Source organism: Panthera pardus, unplaced genomic scaffold (genome assembly GCF_024362965.1).
Source record: "Panthera pardus isolate Hobbes unplaced genomic scaffold, ASM2436296v1 HiC_scaffold_11, whole genome shotgun sequence".
NCBI lineage: Eukaryota > Metazoa > Chordata > Mammalia > Carnivora > Felidae > Panthera > Panthera pardus.
In genome coordinates, this window is record NW_026526666.1 from 31,892,802 (window position 1) to 31,914,603 (window position 21,802).

Here is a 21,802-nt window from a genome sequence, read left to right on the forward strand (position 1 = left end):
TAGAGGGGAAACGAAAAATTTAAGAAATATTACGGAGGTAAATGTCAGCACATTTTGGTCATTAACTTGATGTGGAAAGAGAACAGAGTCCAGGATGATAGTACATTTTCAAATAGGGAGACTGTGAGAAGATTGTGGCACCATCAACTATGAACTGGACTACCTGAAGAAAAGAACCTATTTTTGGTTGTATAATGTTGGAGGTACCTATGCATTATTCAACCAAAGCTGTCTAGTAGACAGTCGAATATTTATGTTAGGAAAGGAATAATAGATTTTGGAATCATTAACCTATTATTTATAGTTAAAAACTAGCAATGATGAACAACAGGCTAAGGACAAACTGAGGAACAAAGGCATTTAAATCAACGGTGTTTAATACAGGAAAGTCCAATAAGAGGAAAAAAAGTATTACTGAATTCAAATTAAGAGGCTGGTGGGTAACTGATGGTGATATATTTACAAAGTTCACTCATTTATTCATCCAGCTGCTTATTAATTGAATATTCACTGAATACTTAAGATGTGCCAAGCACTATACTGTGCTATGAAAACAAAGCCGAGGAACAAGAAGCTTGTGCAAAAGGGGGAACACAATGTTCATTACAATGCAATGTAATGAATTAAATGTCAAGATAACAATAACTATTTACTATATGTTAGACACTGTGTCACATATATCCAATTCTTGAAATACTCTTAAACAAGAAGCACTATATTGATTTTATATTTGAGGAAACAGACTCAATGAGATTCAAAGTAACTCATCCAAAGACACAGCACGTAAGTGGCAAAGCCAGGGTTCAAACCTAGGACTGTATGGAGCCTAAACCTACAGTCTTTATACTTAAGCCAGCTCTGATTCATATTTCCCCAGTTTACTTATTTACTTTTGAATATATAGACAAGATTCTGAGATATATGCATATTTTCTTCCTATTTAAAAATGTTAGCAGTTTTAAGAAGCTGGACAGAAGTCATCAGGCCTATGTAATTTACTTTGTACAGTCCCAGCAAAGTAAAAAAAAAATTGGTGGCCTAACCAATGCTTTCTCAGAGTAGTGACAGAATTTATTTTTTTAGAAAGAGAAAGAGGGGGAGGGAGAGAGAGAGAGCGAGAGAGAGAGCATGCGCACGTGTGTGGGGGAGAGTCAAGAGGGAGAGGGAGAGAGAATCTCAAGCAGGCACCATGCATAGCGTGGAGCATGGGAGATCATGACTTGAGCCGAAATTAAGAGTCGGACACTTAACTGACTGAGCCACTCAGGCACCCCCATACAAAGAGGATCTTAGGTTTTACATTATGATTTCTGAAAACCTACCTTATTCATAACCACAGAATTCTTAATAATGTGATAATCAGATTACATGAACCGTGCATAATGTCTTAACAAAGAATAAAGTTAAAAATACATTTTGCTTTCCATAGACAAAGTTGAAAAATACCGAAGTACAAAGGAATAGTAATCCATTAGAAAAGGAACTTTAAAATATCCAATTACCTTCTTTGCAAAGACCAAAATCAGCAATTTTCACAAAGCCCTCTGTATCTAGCAATAAGTTATCCAATTTCAAATCTCTGTTCAGGATAAAAAAAAAAAATGCAAAATGAAAAAAAATCAATAAAATCAGTAGATAATGTAGGATAAAAATAATTTCAACAGGAGCTGTACTTTTTTTTTTTTTTTACTAAAAATGAGTTTTTCATGTTATGATCTGAGATTTAAATATATTACAAATGTTCACTTTTCTTCCTTTTTATTACTCTACATAATATAATGTCTGAATAATTTTCTCCACTATACAGAAAAGAATGTTTTTTAAAAGGAATGTTTTATCTATTTAAATATGTATTTTAAAGCGTGGAAGGAGTTCAAGTATTTTTAACTTTGGTTTTATTAATTTGTTATTTGTGATAGTCTGACTTGGACTAAGTTTGAAGTTCTTCTACACACCATCTGTAAGAAAAGACTGTCAAGGTATCAAGAGGGCAGTTTTAACCAGCCTTATTCTAAGAGAATAATGCGAAATAAAGAGAAAGCTATCACTGACCAAAACTGATTAAATTAAAAATTGATTAAAAATTAAGTTAAAAATATTTTATCCTTTGAGAGTAAAACAGGGCCATGAGGAAACACTCACCTTGGATATATTGTTAGAAGTTTGAATACACTGATGTTTATGGTCTCCTTACTAGCCTTCCTGAATTTGTCTAGTCTAGAGCAATGCTATTCAAAGTGTGGTCCATTGCTTGGCTGCTGGGCTATTATTTGTTGCTAGTCTGCAACTTGATAAGGAGCTTATATCAGTACATAAGGCAACTGTGTCACCAAGTACAGTGTTTAGGTGACAGCAAGACTTAAGGAAGCAGGGTGATGTTTTATACTCTGGTACACGCTACTTATTTTATCATGGACAAATTCTGAGTAGTATTGGTCTATCAAAGTTTTCTGTAGTGGCTCAGCTGGATGTAAAATATTCACCAGAATGAATATTGTTAGTGAATTTTGTTATCAGAGCTCAACTTATAATCTGACTATTTTAATTAGGTAATGGGAAGAAGAATAGGAACAAAGAGGTTCATCACATAATTATTGTGTAACTATTTCTTTCAAAATTGGAGTTTAAAATTTTTAGAGGTCACTTATCATTTGAAAGAGAAAATTAAAAAGCTGGTTAAACACAAAATATCCTTAATTATTTTTAATTCAAATTCACACCAAAATAAGCCATTAAAAAGCATCAAAACTTTACTCACCTATAAACAATTTTGTGTTCATGTAAATACTGCAACCCAAGAACTACACATGCAGCATAAAATCTGTTTGAAGAAATAAAAAGATGTTCAATAAATTCCACTGCTGTTGAATCCCAGTTTATAATTTTATGCTCCAAAGCAGAATTCTGTAGTAAACTAACTTCACAAGTATTTATTTAGTCCCTAGTATATGCCAGACACAGTAAGACATGTCCTAACAATCAGGGATAAAATTAAAAACTAAGAAAAATACAATGTCTACAATGGGAGCCATTAACTTTGCCTGTCACTAAAGTCCTCAGAGTAGACATTTGATCTGGAAAAATACAATTTACCACAAGGGCAGAAGGACAGTGTAAAAGGCAGAACTCTCAGGGGGGAAATACAGGGCATTCCCTAGGATGGAAAGCAACAGAGGTGTAAAAGGCACCTGTGGTAACCAATAACAAGTTTTTTGTGGCTCAAGTAAAGAATGGGGAAGAAGTGGGAGACAAGGCTGAAAGGACAGCCTGGAGTCAAGTTGTGAAGGACCCTAAGTGCCATATTACGGATACTGAAATTTCTATTTTCAGCGGTAGAGAATCACACCATTTAGGTCAGAGCAGAACGATCACATTTATGTTAGATTTTTCTGAGGGTAGTATGAAGGCTGGAGTAGAAGTAGGTAGATACCCAGAGGAAAAACAAACAGATGAGGCTATTGTGGTAGCACAGATGGGAGACCATGAGAACCTCCAAGGTAGTGGCAACAAAGAGAATAAAGAGATGGGTTCAAAAGAAACTTTAAAAGTAGCACAAGACTGGTGTCTCCCTAGCAGCAGAGGATGAGGGAGAGAGAAAAACTTAAGATGACTCTTAAGATTTCCTTAGTGTAAAGAGTAATAGGTAAAGAGACAGAGAAATAGCCAAAGTTTTGTGGGGAAAATGAGGTTGACTTAGGTTGACTTTGAATGGTCTTGGAGCTGGTGAAGAAATTGGGTAAATGGGTTTGGATCTTAGGCAAACTTGAGTCCAGCTAGAATATTAACTCTTGAGGAATAGGACCATGAGGGTCTTTTGCAGTATTTATCCTAAATGTTTAGAATAATGCCTGAAACATGGCAGGCTTACTAAATGAGAAGGGAGGTAATAAATACATGAATTTAAAAATGCAGATGTGTTTTCAGTGCAGAATAGTCTATAAGGAAACACTTAGGAGAATCAGTTTTTAATTATGCAAGTAATACATAGGTATTTTCTCTATCAAGTACACATAATACCTCTGGCCCCAAAGCACAATACTTCATTCATCCATCTATCCATCTCACCCCAGTGTCACTACCATCTATAGAGATAACTAACTACTCTTATTGGTTTGGTGAATGTTCTTCGAACTCTTAGAATGCACACATAGATAATTTAGCTATGTCATGTGTTCCCTTATTTAACAAAAAATGGGATGATAATTTGGAAAAATTTTAAAGTGCAAGTATTTAGAAATATTTAATTATACATTAGATCTTACATAATTATTTGTTGAAAGTTTAAAGAATTTAGCTCAAGTCCCATTCAAACAGATATGATTCTAAAATTGCTTATTTTTATACATAAGATTTTGGTTAACTTATTTTGGTAACAAAACAATATTATAACAATTATAAAAATACCTTGATTTCTCTTTTATTTCATTTTTTGTAAACAAATCACCCTAATGACACCCAACAAATAATGGGTATATTGTTTAAAATATATATTTCACTAAATGCTTACTATGCTATGTGTCAGGTATATGTTACATATTTTCACTTATTAGCTTATTTAATCTTCAAATCAAAGCTTTAAATCTCTTACAGAAACATAATGAAGCTTTCAGAGAGAGTAACTACTCTGTGTAAAGGTACAAAGCTAGGAAACAAACTATTTTTGATACCACAGTCTCAGTCAATAAAAATTCACTGATCACCTAATATGTGCAACCACACTTCCAGGTGTTCCACTAATATACAGAACAGACATCCTCCTCCCTTTTAATGAGGGGAGATAGACAATAAAAAGATGAAAAATAAATAGATGATTTCAGGTAGAAATAAAGTGCTATGGAGATAACAGAAAACAGCGTTAAGACTGATCTGATTTGGACATTAGTGATGTAGTGGTATTTTAGATAGGGTACTCAGGAAAGGATTTCAAAAAAATAACATTTGAGGTGAGATCTGATCTAATCCAATGGGATCTAATCAGAGTGAGGTACTTCAAATTTGAAATACAGCAATGTAGCATTTTATTCTTTATATACATATTTTTTAAATTTTTTTTTTAACGTTTTATTTATTTTTGAGACAGAGAGAGACAGAGCATGAACGGGGGAGGGGCAGAGAGAGAGGGAGACACAGAATTGGAAGCAGGCTCCAGGCTCTGAGCCATCAGCCCAGAGCCCGACGCGGGGCTGGAACTCACGGACCGCGAGATCGTGACCTGAGCTGAAGTCGGACGCTTAAGCGACTGAGCCACCCAGGCGCCCCTATTCTTTATATTTTAATGTTTGAGAGAGAGACACACACACACAAAATGAGTGGGGAGGAGCAGAGAGAGAGGGAGACAGAGAATCTGAAGCAGACTCCAGGCTCTAAGCTGTTAGCACAGAGCCCTACGTGGGGCTTGAACTCACATACTGCGAGATCATGACCTTAGCTGAAGTTGAATGCCCAACCAAGCCACGCAGGTGCCTCTATTTTTTTTTTTTTTAAGTTTATTTACTTTGGGGGGGGGGGAGAGAGAGAGCGAGCGAGCATGCACTATCAGTGTGCAGCCAGACACAAGGCTCAATCTCAGAAACCACGAGATCATGAACTGAGCTGAAACCAAGAGTCAAACATTCAACCGACTGAGACACCCAGGTGCTCTGGAATTTTATTCTTGTATTTCATTGGGCTTAACTGTTTCATCTGTACATGATTTGTATTCTCAGCAAAAACAAAAGTTCCTTAAAGGAGAACTGTATTTTAAATTTCTTTTAAAAGGGGGGTGGGGGTACATATCAAAACAAAAACAAATTCCCATGTGCAGGCGGGACAGGCTAGGCATAGTCCAGATGCTCTGGTTTTAATTTTTAAATATTGAGGAAATGCCTTTTACTTTCTGGCTTCTGTCTCCATTTTGAAAGTTTCACTAACCATCAGAAATAATCTATTTCTTCCTTTTTTTTTTTTTTAATGTTTATTACTTATTTTTGAGAGACAGAACGAGCATGCGCAAGCAGGGGAGGGGCAGAGAGAAAGGGAGACACAGAATCTGAAGCAGGCTCCAGGCTCTGAGCTGTCAGCAAGAAGCTTGATGCAGGGCTTGAACCCACAAGCCAGGAGATCATGACCTGAGCTGAAGTTGGACGCTTAACTGAGCCACCCAGGCACCCCAAGAAATAGATTTCTTAACTATAGGGAACTGATGGTTACCAGAGGGGGAGGTGAATGGGAGGATGGACTAAATAGGTGATGGGGATTAAAGAGTGCACTTATGATGAGTACCACGCATGAAATTGGTGAAATCACTATATTGTGCACCTGAAACTAATATAACACTGTATGTTAACTAACTGGAATTCAATAAAATAAAACCTCTTAAAAAAAATTACTTCCTATCTTTTGGCTTGAACAACTGGTACTGCCTTTTATTAAGGAGAAGATTAGAAGAGTAGCAGGTTTGGGACAAGTGGGTAAGGTTGGGGGAAATAGGAAAAATCAGAAATTCAGTCTGCAAAGAGAAATACTTGTTAGCCATATGAAGGGAAAAGTCAAGTTGGTGCTGAATGTTATTAGAGTTGGAAGTTTAGGGAAGAGGTCAGGGCTGGAGATACAAAGTTGGTAAACATCAGCATACAGAGTGTGGCTATTCAGAGCACTTTCCTAAGATCAAATCCTAGCTTCACCATTTAAGAGTGATAAAACTGGGATAACAGTAAGGGGAAAATATATACACATCTATATTTAATCTCAAACATTTCCAATTACTTATTTTTATGCATTTGAAGAAGCACAACCTTCATATAATAGCAAATTAAAAAACTACAAAAATACAGTGAAAAGTCTGCATATTTCTATACCTTTCATTGGAAGCTATATGCATATGAATTTCTTTTATATTCTTTCAGAGATATCTTAAGCACGTGCAAAGACTTAATACACATTAATTATTACCCTTTAAAATGCAAAAACAAATATTTCATACAAATACTTGATAAAGACTCTTTTATATTATGTTTTTTCACTTAACAATGTACTTTGAGTATAGTTAACTATTTAAAGCCATAGTTCTAAAAAAAAGTAAAATGAATAAATAAATAAATAAAGCAAGCCATGGTTCTAGATGGCATTTCCCAGGAAGAAAATATAGAAAAAGAAGGTATTTTACTAAAATGAACCTAAACTGTTCGTCTAAATTATCAAGTGTGATTTAGGGTAATCCATAAAATTTTCAACATGAACAAAGTAAAATAGATACATTTATATGTAGCAAAGAGGTAAATAAGTAGAGTTCTAATATTCTTTGCAGAAATATATTTTCCATTTGGAAAGAAAAAAGAAACTGAGAGACCTTTTCTCCTTCATAGCAAAAAATCTGTCATGAAAAAACTCAGAGAAATGTCCAAAGCATACTCACACAGCTCTTGGTTCAGAAAAGACATCAGTATGAATGTGCATCATTAGGTCCCCACCGGCAGCATATTCCATTACAAAGCAAACATGCTCTTTGGTTTGGAAACATGCAAAAAGGTTCACCAAAAAGGGATGTCTTACACTATTCACAGTTTCAAAAATTCTTTTTTCACACATCAGGCTGTAAGAGAAAACATTTAAAAATCAATAGGTTTTTCAAAAAAAGTTCTGGTTGGAGGTAACATTCTTTAAAAAAATTACTGAACTCTAAAATAAGCAAAGTTCTTACCTATTAGAACTTTAAAACCATAAAATATGCCTTAGTTTTGCTATAAATGCTTTGAAAAATTTGGTCTACTTGATATATAAAACTTCAACTGAAATATATTAATGAAAACTCAGGGTGCCTTGGGGGCTCAGTTGGTTAAGCGTCAGACTCTTGATTTTCGGCTCAGGTGATGATCTCATGGTTTGTGAGTTCAAGCCCCAAATAGGCTTCTGCACTGACAGTGCAGAGCCTTCTTGGGATTCTCTCTCCCTCTGCCCTCCCCTGCTCATGCTCTTTCTCTCAAAATAAAAAAAGGAAAAAAGAAATATATTAACGGAAACTAAAATATATGATTAGAATGACATAAAAATTAGAGTTGACAACGATAGCATCAGAGTAGCACATACAGGGCTATTGGTTATAGTTAATTAAAAAAAGGCTTACTTGGGGGTGATTTTATTGGGAATTGGTGAGAGAATAGACTGACCTAAAGAATAATTTAAAAAATATAAAATTTGTGGTGAAGGTAATTTCAAGGACAGTATTTATAATTCATAAGCTATAGTATTCAAATATTTTTTCAAATAATATATGAAGTTAAAAGGTAAAGATATGATGCATAAAATTTTAATTTACAAGGCTGACTAGAAAATAAAGACGTACATTGAGAATTCTATTAATTAACATGCTTGAAGGAAGCTCCTTGAGAATGATCTAATTTGTAAAATCTATAGCAATCACAGGTTTTGCCTTTGTAGCAGCTTGTGACTCTTACAAGCTTCTACAAAGAACAATGATCAAACTTACAGACTCTGGAACATTAATTTTGCCTACATAGCAAAAAATACCTTTCTCCCTTTCTTTGAAAATATTTAGTAAATCCACCTGACTTTAGAACTCAAAGTAGAAGAAAACCAGGTCAAATATTATTCAAATACAAGTTAGAATTAACTTATTAATATACATTTTATTAACAATTAGATTATGTGTTTTTTTTTTTTAATGTTTGTTTATTTTTGAGAGAGAGACAGAATGTAGAGGGGAGGTGCAGAGAGAGAAAGAGAATGGTAGAGGATCCGAAGCAGGCTCCGTGCTGACAGCAGAGAGCCCAACGTGGGACTCAAACTCAGGAACTGCGAGATCATGATCTGAGCCGAAGTCGGATGCTTAGCTGGCTGAGCCAGCCAGGAGACCCTATATTTATGTTTCTAATTAAAATAGACACTTTTCTGACCTTAGTGTTTTAAAAAAGTATTAATAATGCTTTTATTTTTAAATTAAAACATTTCTTAGATTTTTGTTATTATTGCTAATTTCAAAACACCAAACTTTAGCTAATGTTAAGAGGGAGGTAGATCCATTCTTCTTTCTTTTGGGTCTTTTAAGAAGGAGTTATTTAAAATTTTTTTTTTTTAACGTTTATTTTTGAGACAGAGAGACAAAGCATGAACGGGGGAGGGTCAGAGAGAGGGAGACACAGAATCTGAAACAGGCTCCAGGCTCTGAGCTGTCAGCACAGAGCCTGACGTGGGGCTCGAACTCACGGACCACGAGATCACACCCTGAGCCGAAGTCGGACGCTTAAGCGACTGAGCCACCCAGGCGCCCCAAGAAGGAGTTATTTTAAAAAGGTAATTTTAAAGATAAGTATTTATTTGTGTATCCCGACTACCCAGGCGCCCCTGTGTTTGTTTATTTTTGAGACAGAGAGAGAGAGACATAGTATGAGCAGGGGAGGGGTAGAGAGAGAGGGAGACAGAGAATCTGAAGCAGGCTCCAGGCTCTGAGCTGTCAGCACAGAGCCCAACATGGGGCTCGAACTCACAAGCTATGAGATCGTGACCTGAGCTGAAGTGGGACACTCAACTGACTGAGCCACCTGGGTGCCCCGAAGGAGCATGGAATTTTTAATACTATGTTAATATAGTTGTCTTCTGGATTATGAACTGAAACATCTGTTCAGTTTTAAATACTGGCAGTAAATCCAGCTATTATGAAATAGTGTTTAAACTCCATTTAATAAGGTCACATTCTAACTCTTACCTTCTGATTTCACACAATCTGTTTATAGTTTTATACATACTCAGAAACAGGAAACACCACTACAATTGTTTTAAAGCTTTAGGCTTATGTCTACATATATTTGGCAAGGTTTCTAAATGTTATTACAAATTAAGTCATTATTAGAAATAAATTCATAAAGGGCTTTTAAAAAGTTAATAGCTTTGATTTTCATCACCACCAAAATTTAACGGAAAGTAATGTCCAACTGGGATCTAAGACTGATAAGATGGCTTCCAAAATAACAGATTCACAAAATCAACCTAAATTTTGGGCACTGTAGATAAAATATTCAGACAAAATAAAAACAAAATGACAAGATGTTTGGGCTCAAGTAGATGGCAAACACTGTCTCTTCATTGTCTATATGGTTTATATTTATGGGTGAATCACTAATTCTTATGTGTATTAGGTATTAGGTTAGACCTGTGCTGAACATGTAAATGATATAAAAGATTGAGAATTGTTGATCAGAATGCCTCCTAAATGGCTTTAATGCCATTCACAGGAATGCTTTGATGAGGACCAGCAATACTGATGAAGACTGGATACATGTCTCAGACTCTTAGTTAAAGGAGGCAGGCTTTTTATAGACCACAATTGTCACAATAATTTAAAGCATTTTACAGCACACCAAAAAGTTACGCTGTTAAGAGTTAACTTTTCCTAGCCTTATCTAAATTGTATACTTCCTTTAAAAGTTCATGAAACAACTCAACCTTACTCAAAACTTCAAACTTTATTCCTTCTATCCAGAACATTTCCCTCTAAATTGTCATTTAACTTTTCTCCATATTCCCCAGTATCTTCCATCAGCCAAGGAAGAACACAAATCCAACTCTTTTATAAGGTCTGACCTAAATCCATCAGCACCCCATGATGCTCCCCTTTGAGCTGTTCCTGTCTGTACTGTTTATTTTAAACCAAGCATATCTAGCCTCTTTTATTTACATAACTAATGCACTTATGTCTTATTTCCCTAAGTGATTAGTTTCATCCTAACATTTTTTGTGTACTTCCTTATGTACACAAAGTACACTACCTTATGAAATGTTCTAGAAACTTAAAAACTTGTATAAATAGTTATTTTGGTCACTGGAAAACAACATTGTTAATAAAGCTAAGATCTTAGGATTGAATCATATTTATATATAAATTTTTAAATATAAAGGTACATATATATGTTTAGCTGTGCTTTTGTTCTATGACTGCAAAATGGTATTTCCAGCTCTATTCTGTTGTCTTGAAATATGAACTGGTAAGAAAAGGAAGCTGAGTGAGGAGGCACTACAGGGACACAAATTTATCATTCTTACTCAGGACTGGGCATAAATGAGACTCACAGAGAATGTTCTGTGAATGGTAGGTGGAGAATGTAATCTTTGTACATGAATTACATTACTTTGGAGTTAGCCTATAATTTTCATTTTAAAAAGAGGTTGATTTGGAATTTTCTATGATCTATTTTTAAAAAAAGAAGGCAGTTTTTGAAGTAAAATAATGAAATCCAGACTAGAGAAAGAAAACATCAAAAGAAAAACTGTCATTAAGTAGCATCAAATATTTTGGAAACATCGATTTAAAAAAAAAGTCAGTAAGATGTAATAAGATTGAATTCTATGGATCTATTAAAAGGATGAATTAGGAAGTGAATATAAAGGATTCTGTTTATTAGTTTAATTTGAGTTGTTTACTATTCAGAATTACAAGTTATAAATATGTATTACTTTTCAAAATATGTTGATTTTTTAATTTTCTAAGGTATTTCTTCTTGCCTTCTTTTTTTTTTTTTTTTTTTTTGGAGAGAGAGAGAGAGAGAGAGAGAGAGAGAGAGAGAGAGAGAGAAAGAGCGAGCATGGGAGCAGGGGAGAGGGACAGAGTGAGAGGGAGAGAGAAAATCTTAAGCAGGTATCACGCCAGCGTGGAGGCCAAAGCAGGGCTCGGTGAGATCTGATGTGAGCCGAAACCAAGAGTCAAATGCTTAACTGACTGAGCCAGCTAGGTGCCCTAATTGCTACTTTTTGATGCCTTCCTCAAATTTCTATCGAAATTTTCCATTTCTCTGTTTGTATACCTACTGGAGGTTATTTTACTTCCATGTTGCAGAATATATGGATTTATAACTGAAGTTGGGTAAGGATCACTCCTCAACTTTTCAACAAGGCTGGATTAATTTTCAGTAGGGGTAACAGCCTAGATTCTGGCTAAAGCTCCATCCTCAAATCTGGACATTCTTCATTAATAGTAATATTAATGTTATTCTGTTAGATTTAATTAGAAAGTGTTCTTCTGTAAAGACTTGGCTCAAAGTAGTAACAATGTAGCGGAAAGCTATACAAATCATCAGGATTAACAGAGGTAGTACCAGTATATTATTATTTTTGGAAAACAATGAATTTACCATTCATAGATCTGGAATAAAGGAAACATTCTTCCAGAAAAGAAAAATATTTGGCTCATCTATTATTATAGTTATCAACAGACTGACAGTGTGATTAAAGGTTTGCTTTAACCAATTATTTCTGTAAAATAAAAATATAGTTCTAAACATACCACATGGTACACAGAATATTGCATAAATATTCAGCAAAATTGTCTCTGAATAGTTTTACATATCAAGAGTTTATTTTGATGTAATTGAGGGATATGAAAAACAGGTAAAAAATAAATAGGCAAATCCAAAGGGAAAAATTTCTTTTTTACATAGGGAAAACTTCATTTTCAAGATCTATCCTAATTCTAAGAACTTCCCATATGATGGAAAAAATACTAAAAATAGCAATTTAGTATGTGCGTGTATGTGTGTGTGTGTGTGTGTGTGTGTGTATGTATACACACACACACACACACACACACACACACACACACAATGGCATGTAATATAATTAAGGCAAGCATTACCAAAAAAATATGTTTTAAAAATATGCAGGTTAATTGAAGTTTAAAGATGTTCAGTGAATTGCTCTGGGGTCAAGTCCTTAATTAAGAAGGAACAACCAGAAGTAGATAATTCAGTCTTCTCATTCTTAGTACCAGGCTCTTTTCATGTCCAGGGCTGTCTTCTATTAATATCAACTGATGCTCCCAAGTGGCTTAAAAAAAATCCTGCTTGTAAATATCAAATGGAAGTCTATTTCTGTAATAAATATGCCATTTGTGGGGTGTCTGGGTGGCTCAGTTCGTTGAGCATCTGACTTCGGCTCAGGTCATGATCTCATGTTCTTGGGTTTGAGTCCCACATCGGGCTCTGTGCTTACAGCTCAGAGCCTGGAGCCTGCTTGGAATTCTGTGTCTCCCTCTCTCTCTGCCCCTCCCCTGCTCATGCTCTCTCAAAAAATAAAAAGTTAAAAAAATTTTTAAAAACAGCATGTAAATATGCCACTTGTTATACAATTTTTAGTCACTTTGTTAACATAAGTCTTTCTAAAGCATATTCTCTAACCTAATTACAATATTGTCTCCAAAGTCCTTGCATTTTAAAAATTGTACATAAAGATGTATCAATATCAACTTACATTTATTAAACCCAGAAAGGTAAGATGCTCTGGTCAAAAAATACCGTTTTAAGAAAAATGAAAGAAAAAGTAGATATATGTGCATTTTATAAAGCAGAATACATTAACCATTCAATGAAGTTCAGGTTACTTGTAAACGACATTGTATTACTTCGGTAATATGAAATGGGAAATAGTTTCACCCGACCACAGATGAGTAACAATTCCTATTGCATCTAAACACTTTACCATCTCCAAGTATGAAAAACTTAACAGAAGTGGTTTAAACATTTCATCATCTTTCTTTGGTACACACTAACCTGTAAACTGTCATAAGGAGACGTTGACTAGAGAGAAAAATGTAATTAATGCCTACCTTACATCAAGTACAAATACATTAAGTTAGATTCTTCATGTATTATAGAAATGGAAAGTTTGCTGTTATAAAATATACATCAATTTTCATGATCTTATGTTAAAACTTTAGAAAAATAAACAATTTCGTGAAAAAAAAACTAACCTGTCTACTTCATCTCGAGCCACAATATCTCCTTTCTTTAAGGCTTTTATAGCAAACATCTCGTTTGTGTGTTTATATTCAGCCAAAAGCACCTGAAATGAGATTAAAATAGGTACTTTCTATTTGAGTTATTACTTTTAAAGTCATTCCAAGAAAACTTAAAAAGATTACCTTTCCAAAATGTCCTCTACCCAAGACAGCACAACATCTGAAGTCTTGGAGATTAAACTGAAACATCTGTTGAGATCTGAAAACAGTATGTCAATTAAAAATAAGGAAAAAGTATGGGACCAAACATGAAGTAGCAAAGCTGTATACATATTCTTTACCTTCTATCCTCAAGTTCTCGAACACCACTGTATCCTAGGCCTGGTTGAGGAATATCAGGCTCATATTCAGATTGAGATTTTGGAAGTATACTATTTCTGTCATTCTCAAGAGCAAAAACAGCTTCTGAATCCTATAAAATATTAAATACTCATTAAATCATAGAAACATTAAGAAAACAACTTATTTGGTAAAGTTTAAAAATGTCAAAAGTCAATAAAAATATTAGTGAGAAAAGTAAAATCCAGATAATGGACATTCATTCTTAAGAGTTGTTAATTCTACATTACACTTGCCTAAAAAATTTGAAAAATGAACACATTAATCGTCACCTTCAATGAATATTCTGAAATTATGTTAACCAAGTTAGAAGATGAAGAGTGAGGCAATATACCATCTTATACCAACCATGTTCCTATGCTTTTAGCTTCAGCAATCTATTCAATCCCTACTGGCCCATGAGCATCCAGAGGTTTCATGTTTCACTCACAAGAAACATAAAAACATAGTTCACACACGCAACTTTTAACTGAAATGTACACCTCATTCACTATGATGCTTTTATTGGTAATTCATTTGGCAAAAAGGAATTATACGAGGTTTAAAACGCCTTGCCTGTCTCGGTGTATCCGAATCTCTTAATTCAGCAGATTCATCTACTTCTCCAAGGGAAGAGTCACGTGGTGGGGCCGGAGGAGGTTCAGGTTCAAGATCAAAGTCCAATTTGGTTACTGTAGAATCACTTATAGAAGATAAAGCAATTCACCAAAAACGGAAATCAAAAGTATATATTTTAAGTAGCTTTAAAATTAGAGCAAACTTTTTTTTTCTTTTTTTACTTTTTGAAAGTAAGCAGAACACTAATTTCAAAATACTCTTTAGAAAAAATCAGATTTTTACTAGACCCACTGTAAGCAGTATGCATGAATGTTACAGTAACTATTTTATAAAAGCGATGCTTAAAAATCTTAAGACACATACCCAGCTGGAGGTGCTAGTTCAGGGATGCGTACATCAGCCACTGGCACTGTAGCAGGCACGGAGGCTTGAGGGCTAAAGGTGCCAGAATGATTTACTGTTGGAATAGCTCTTCTCACTAGTCTTCCCCAAGTGGCAATATTAATATTCATTTGAGGAGCTCTGAGAAATGTTTTGCCTATGGATATTGTGAATAAAGAAAATAGAATAAGTAATTTTTTTATATATTACCAAAAGCCATAATTTAAAAATTCATATTCATTGGTTTATAATTTATGAAGAACAAACAAAATTTGTCACTTAAAAATAGTTCTTAACTATTTGTTATTAAAGGCTGGTGAAAAGTAGTGAAAATAGTTTTAAAAATAAATAGGAAGGAACTGCTTTTTGTTTTTTTTGTTTTTTTTAAGTCTAGGAATGATATGTGGCTAAGGTTTAAAAAACAATTCTCTAAAAATAAAAGAATTATCTTTTAGAGATACTAACTGTATTTGTGGATGAATCAATAGGAGGTCTAGGTTTGCTTCTTATAATCTGAGAAAGTAGTATGTGGACGGGCTATAGTGAAACAAAACTGGCCATGAGTTGAATGCTGTTGAAGATGAGTGATGGTACATTGTATTAGTCTGTTAGGATATGTTTGAAATATTCCTTAATAAAAAGTTAGAAATGAATAAAAGGAAAACAAAAAACAAAGTTGGGTATTACTTTTAATGTTGGTTTTCTATATTTAAGAATACACCAAAATAAACTGTATTTGATTCCTTAGTAACTACCTTGTTGTTTTGAAAAAATTTTCTTTTGTCTTTGGAGTTTGGGTCTTCTTTCAATAACTGGATTAAAAAAGGTAACCTGCAGTGAAGAAAATTCAAGTTGACATGAATATAGCTTTGGATTTATGCTTCATGAAATTCACTAAACTCCTAAGTATTGAAAACTTGAGAATCTTAGATATAATTTAAGCCCAACTTCTCATTTTCTAGGTGAAAAACCAGACCTAGAGAGGATGATGATTTGTCTTAAGGTAATATACTTGTGCAGTAGTAGAGTTGAGCCAAGGATTCAAGTTGTCTAATGTTCAGCCTAATTCTCTGTCTACTTCTATGTCATGCTGCCTACATATATAATTCCAATTATAGTGATGTACGTTTAATAAAATATATTTATTACCTCTGCAAATAAAGTACCCTGTGGTTCCAAATAGAGACACATGCCATGCCGTTGGTTGTCTAAAAAATCTTCTAACCTCAGAAATTTTACAGCACACAGAGATCGCCAATCACGCCAATAAACTGAAATTTCCAGTTCACGTGACTAGGATAATTAAAAAAAAATAAAGATAACAGAGAAGACATGATTGGACACACACTTGAATAAAATATCACAAAAAATATAAAATACAAATACATAAACAAAGATAACACACACAAAAGGTACACTATTTTAAAGAGTGCTTTGTAATGTTTCTCTATTATATATTATTTTAACAAACTTATATATTTTAACTCCAAGGAACAAATTTATATTTCCACAATCTCTAGCTAAGATATTCCTATTATAAAGAATACACATCTGGGACCAATACAGATGAATGACCACAGAGACTCTTTGCTATGCAATAGCTTCAGTCTTTCAGATTTTCCTTCTCCACTTGGTATCACTTGCTGAGCTGTTGCTGGAAGACCTCAGTGCTCTCCTCAAAGAACCCATTTCAAACTGTCTTATTTCCTTGTCCCCATGTTGAATTAGGGAAAGGTCTACGAATAGCATTTATCCTGCACTTACAGTGCGCCCCACACACTGTGCTAAGCACTTTAAAAGTATTATGTCATTTAATCTTCAGAAGAATACCACCGGGTAATAGGACTAGTGACAGCAGGGGCCTGTGCAGGTAGGGGGCAAAAGGGAAATTCAGAATAGTTTATACAAAAAGATATTCATTTATTACAACAGCTCCCCCCACCCCCTGGTTCTCCCTGCAAAAGGCAGCAAATTAGCAACAAACCGAATGTCCAAAAACGAAGGGACAAGTATATTATACCATATCCATATGAGGGAATTCTCTATAATCATTAAAAATAATGCTTATGTGGAAAAACATACTTAAGACTTTAATGATTATTTTAATTATTTTTAATTTGAGAGAGAGAGCGCGCGCGCATGTGAGCAGGAGAGGGGGCAGAGGCAAAGGGAGAGAAATCTCAAGCAGGTTCCAGGTTCAGTGTGGAGGCTAATGCAGGGTTCGATCCCATGGCTGGGGGATTATGACCTCAGTCGAAATTGGGAGTCAGATGTTCAACCGACTGAGACAGCCAGGCGCACCCCTTTTTTTTATTTTAGAGTGCACAAGTGGGAGAGAGGGAGGGAGAGAATCTTAAGCAAGCTCCATGCTCAGTGCAGAGCCTGATGTGGGGCTCTATCCCACAACCTTGGAATTATGACCTAAGCCGAAATAAAGAGTCAGACACTCAACCAACTGAGCCACCCAGGCACCCCCATATTTAAGGCTTTAACAATCAATTAAAACATAATTACAACAGTGTAGAACACAGCTTATAAGTTGGGGGCCAAGCCAAACTCTGCATATATGTTATAATCGACATACATTCTAATTAGAAAGCACCAGACTTTTCTATGATTTTGCAAACCATCTGCAAGAACAGATAAACATTTTTCTCCCCTTAGGCTCAACAAAGTAATAAACTACTTCTTTCATATACTAACTTTCAACTCAGGAACTTATGCCTATTACATAAGCTCCTAGTACTTAACAGATCCTTTGACTTTAAATAATGAGTTGATGCAAATGAATATAAAAAACACTTAACAAAAAACAGAACATGAAAAAAAAATGAGTCAAGACACAACGTGCAGGTCTCATCAGAAAAAGGTATCTATGGCAGTATGTGAACCAAGGGCCTCTTCATTTCTTCTGATACATAGTTACTGTGAGAGAGAATACTCGTCATTAAAGGGGAAGTATGAGTAGAGTAGAATTTTTTAAGATCAGCAAATGACATTTATTTAAGCTAAAAGTTTAAGTATTTTGGTAAATACATTGAATGGATAACTGAACCAGGGATTGGTAATTTACACTACACTGTTTCAGACTAGAGGAGAAGAGGTCTACTTCCTCCTATATTATTTTGCCACATCAAGGGGGAAGACCTGTGATGGATCAGACAGACAGATGCAAGGGGCATAGATGCTGGGAAGTTCTTACTTATAAGAAGTTGTAAGAAGTTCTTGCAAGAAGATCTTATACTTTCACGTTGCTAACATCTGACACATGGTTAAGTTTATATCTTTCTCTGGATGAGAAGAGGTCCAATCACCTTATTTATATTTATTCTAGCCACTCTGGTAAAACATACCGGCTCATTTCGTTCTGCTTTCTCTTCATTCCATGCCTTAATCTCAAGTGTGTTAGAAAGATCTCAGAGTTGAGATGGATGGTCATCTCAAGGCCTTAAGCTAGCTTTCCTAGAGTTCTACTTTGAGATTTTAGGTATAAATTTATTCACTTTTTGTTACTTTGCATTGTTCCTTGGGAAATAGAACTGTACGATTTAAGGGGGAGGGTGACTGTGATCTAGAGCAGATTATGTTATTTTATGTCAATACTCCAAACACTGTTTCATGGAACCCCAAACCTACTTCAGTCTCTAACATCTGGTGTGATTTGGGTAGGTAAAGTAGGGATACAGCACCTAAAAAGGAAAATACTTTTTATATAAAGACATGTCTCTAATATTTATAGAATTTAAACTGTAAGTGTGACTGCTCATCTGCTGGCAATTTTCCAGATGAAGCAGGCCAGTTCTATAGAGCTAGAACATGCTTTAAGTGATGTCAAACTGTAAGAGCAACAAAATTCTAGATAGTGTAAAACCACCACTACAAGAGCTGAGCAGTATAATCTGAGCTACTGATGGGCAGCACTAGTAAACTGTCCCAATTTGTTCTTTATTTGGTCTTACGAATTTGAACCTAGGGTCAAAGAAAAAAACACAGAAGATCTAAGGCACCTGTAAGATTTGTCTCAAGTCTCCTTAAGGCCTTGAAAGTAAACAGAAAAAGGTAAAAAAGACATTGAATCAGCCCTACATGTAGGAGAAGAAGGAGAACAACTTAAAAAAAAAATGTGCTTCAATTTAAAAAACTTGGCACAAATCTAGCATAAAAAGACCTGAAGCACAAGGAAGGCTGAAGTTTCCAAACTGTTCGTGAGGAACTCTGGGACAATGGAGGCTATTTTAACTTTACAAAGGAAACACAGTGACATCTGTGGGACACTGTTAAATACTAGCTCATGGTAAGCTCAGTTTCAACAACCGAATGTACCACATTCCTTTTGATGACATCTTCCTATCTTTGCTAAATTGGGTTTTCAACAACTGATTTTTTCCACATGAAAAATCAATGTGTAAGCATGCTGTGTTCACGCTTTGAGAAGTTATGTAGTATACAACAAGCAGACATACTCCATTAGTAAGTAACTGGTTATGCAAAAATGAAGTAAAAATACTGTATTTTCTTTCAATTTTTTTTTCACTCAAAAAGTACTAATTAGTTAGAATATAAGTACTAAATAAATATTTTTTAAATACTTTTTAAGTTAGGTATAAATTATGAGAACAATTTGACAATAAATTATATTAAATAAACAAGTTAGGTATAATGACAAATAAAATTGTGACATAAAATATATATGATATTTTGACATATGTATATACTATGCAGATTCCTCCCATTTAATTAGCACATTCATCACCTCAGTAAATTGCATTTATATAGTGTTATTAACTACAGTCACCATGTTATACACTGGATGCTCAGACTTTATTCATTTTATATCTAAAGTTTTTACTTTTTTTTTTTTTAACCAAACTATCCATGCTTTCCCCACCCCCTATCTCTCGGCAACCACTTTTTTTTTTTTTTACATTTATTTATTTTTGAGAAACAGTGAGACAAAGCGTTGAGTGAGGGAGGGGCAGAGAGAGAAGGAGACAGAATCTGAGGCAGGCTCCAGGCTCTGAGCAAGCGGTCAGCACACAGCCTGATGCGGGGCTCGAACCCACAAACCATGAGATCATGACCTGAGCTGAAGTTGGACGCTCAACTGACTGAGCCACCCAGGCGCCCCTTGGCAATCACTTTTCTACTCTCATTTCTAGGTGTTTGACTTTGTTTTTTTGCCTTTTTTTTTTTTTTTTTAAGAATTCACATATAAATGATACCATGTAGTATCTGTCTTTATCTGGCTTATTTCACACAGCATAATGTCCGCCAAGGTCCATCCATATTGTTGCAAACAGCAGGATTTCTTCCTCTTTCTCATGGTTGACTAATGTTCCATATATATCTCCCATCTTCTTTATCCATTCACCCCTTGACAGGTTATTTCCATAACTTGGCCATTGTGAATAATGCTGCAATGAACATGGAAGTGCAGATACCTCTTCGATATTATTTTCATTTCTTTTGAATATATAACCAGGAGTGGGATTGATGAATCATAGGGTGGTTCCATTTTTAATTTTTTGAGAAACCTCCATACTATTTTTCATAGTGGCTGCACCATTCCCAACAACACTGCACAAGGGCTCCCTTTCCTCCACATCCTTGTCTGCATTTGTTATCTCTTATCTTCTTGGGAACAGCCACTCTAACAGGTGTGATAACTGTGATAACTCACTGTGGTTTTGACTTGCATTTCCTTGATAATTAGTGATGTTGAGTACCTTTTCATGCACCTTTTGACTATTTCTAAAGAATGTCTTCTTTAGAAAAATGTCTACTCATTTTCTATACATTTTTAATCAGATTTTTTTGCTACTGAGTTATATGATTTTTTAATATATTTTGAATATTAACCTCTTATCAGATACATGATTTGCAAATACTTTCTTCCATTCTGTAGGATGCCTTTTCATTTTGCTGATGTTTCCTTTGCTGCACAGAAAATTTTTAGTTAGTACTTTTTTTCTTTTTTTGAGAGAGAGAGTGAGAGACAGAAAGAGTATACACACGTGCTCAAGTAGGGGAGGAGGAGAGGAAGAGGGAGAGAGAGAATCTCAAGCAGGCTCCACGCCCAGTATGGAGTCTGACACTAGGCTCAATCTAACAACCATGAGATCATCACCTGAGCTGAAATCAAGAGTCAGACACTTAATGGACTGAGCCACCAGGTACCTCAATAAGTAGTTCTTAATAAATGAAATTGTTGGATATTTCCTTTGGCCTGGACACACTGTAAAACAACAACAACAACAACAAAAACAAAAAACCAGGACACTGAGGATGCTGTGAACCAAGAAAATTTGGGAACCTCTAATAGAAGAACATGAAAGCTAGTCTCCACTGCTGAAAAGAAAAAAAAAAAAAAAAAAAAGGAGGCAAGATGAAGCAGAGCATGGAATATTCAAGAGCCAAGAAAAGGTAAGACTTTGTAAAGGTACAACATGGTAGATATCATATCAATTGGTCTTCTATTTCTTCTTTAATTGGCCTTCTATGGGCTTCTGAAGACAACACAACCTTGAGAAATATCAGTTAAGGTCATAGAAGCAAAGAAGCTGCATACTCAAACAGTCTGAATTTTTTTTTTTTTTTTTTTTTGTTTTAAAATTTTTTTTCAACGTTTTTTTATTTATTTTTGGGATAGAGAGAGACAGAGCATGAACGGGGGAGGGGCAGAGAGAGAGGGAGACACAGAATCGGAAACAGGCTCCAGGCTCCGAGCCATCAGCCCAGAGCCTG

At 35.0% G+C, this 21,802-nt stretch overlaps 1 protein-coding gene across 2 annotated transcripts in view; it reads right to left on the bottom strand.

Annotated features, from left to right (window-relative positions):
• The window catches only part of PKN2 (protein kinase N2), a 127,975-nt gene that overhangs the window by 10,180 nt on the left and 95,993 nt on the right, over window positions 1–21,802 (bottom strand). Inside the window, exons 9-18 of one of the 2 annotated variants that reach the window (XM_019414068.2) lie at window positions 16,208–16,351; window positions 15,814–15,889; window positions 15,041–15,215; window positions 14,675–14,801; window positions 14,062–14,192; window positions 13,904–13,979; window positions 13,733–13,824; window positions 7,394–7,570; window positions 2,759–2,821; window positions 1,503–1,579 (exon numbers count right to left, since the gene is read on the bottom strand). In XM_019414068.2, the coding sequence (XP_019269613.2) occupies window positions 1,503–1,579; window positions 2,759–2,821; window positions 7,394–7,570; window positions 13,733–13,824; window positions 13,904–13,979; window positions 14,062–14,192; window positions 14,675–14,801; window positions 15,041–15,215; window positions 15,814–15,889; window positions 16,208–16,351 (1,138 nt within the window). The remainder of the gene's footprint in view (window positions 1–1,502; window positions 1,580–2,758; window positions 2,822–7,393; window positions 7,571–13,732; window positions 13,825–13,903; window positions 13,980–14,061; window positions 14,193–14,674; window positions 14,802–15,040; window positions 15,216–15,813; window positions 15,890–16,207; window positions 16,352–21,802) is intronic. The other variant, XM_053892852.1, reaches the window with a different exon arrangement.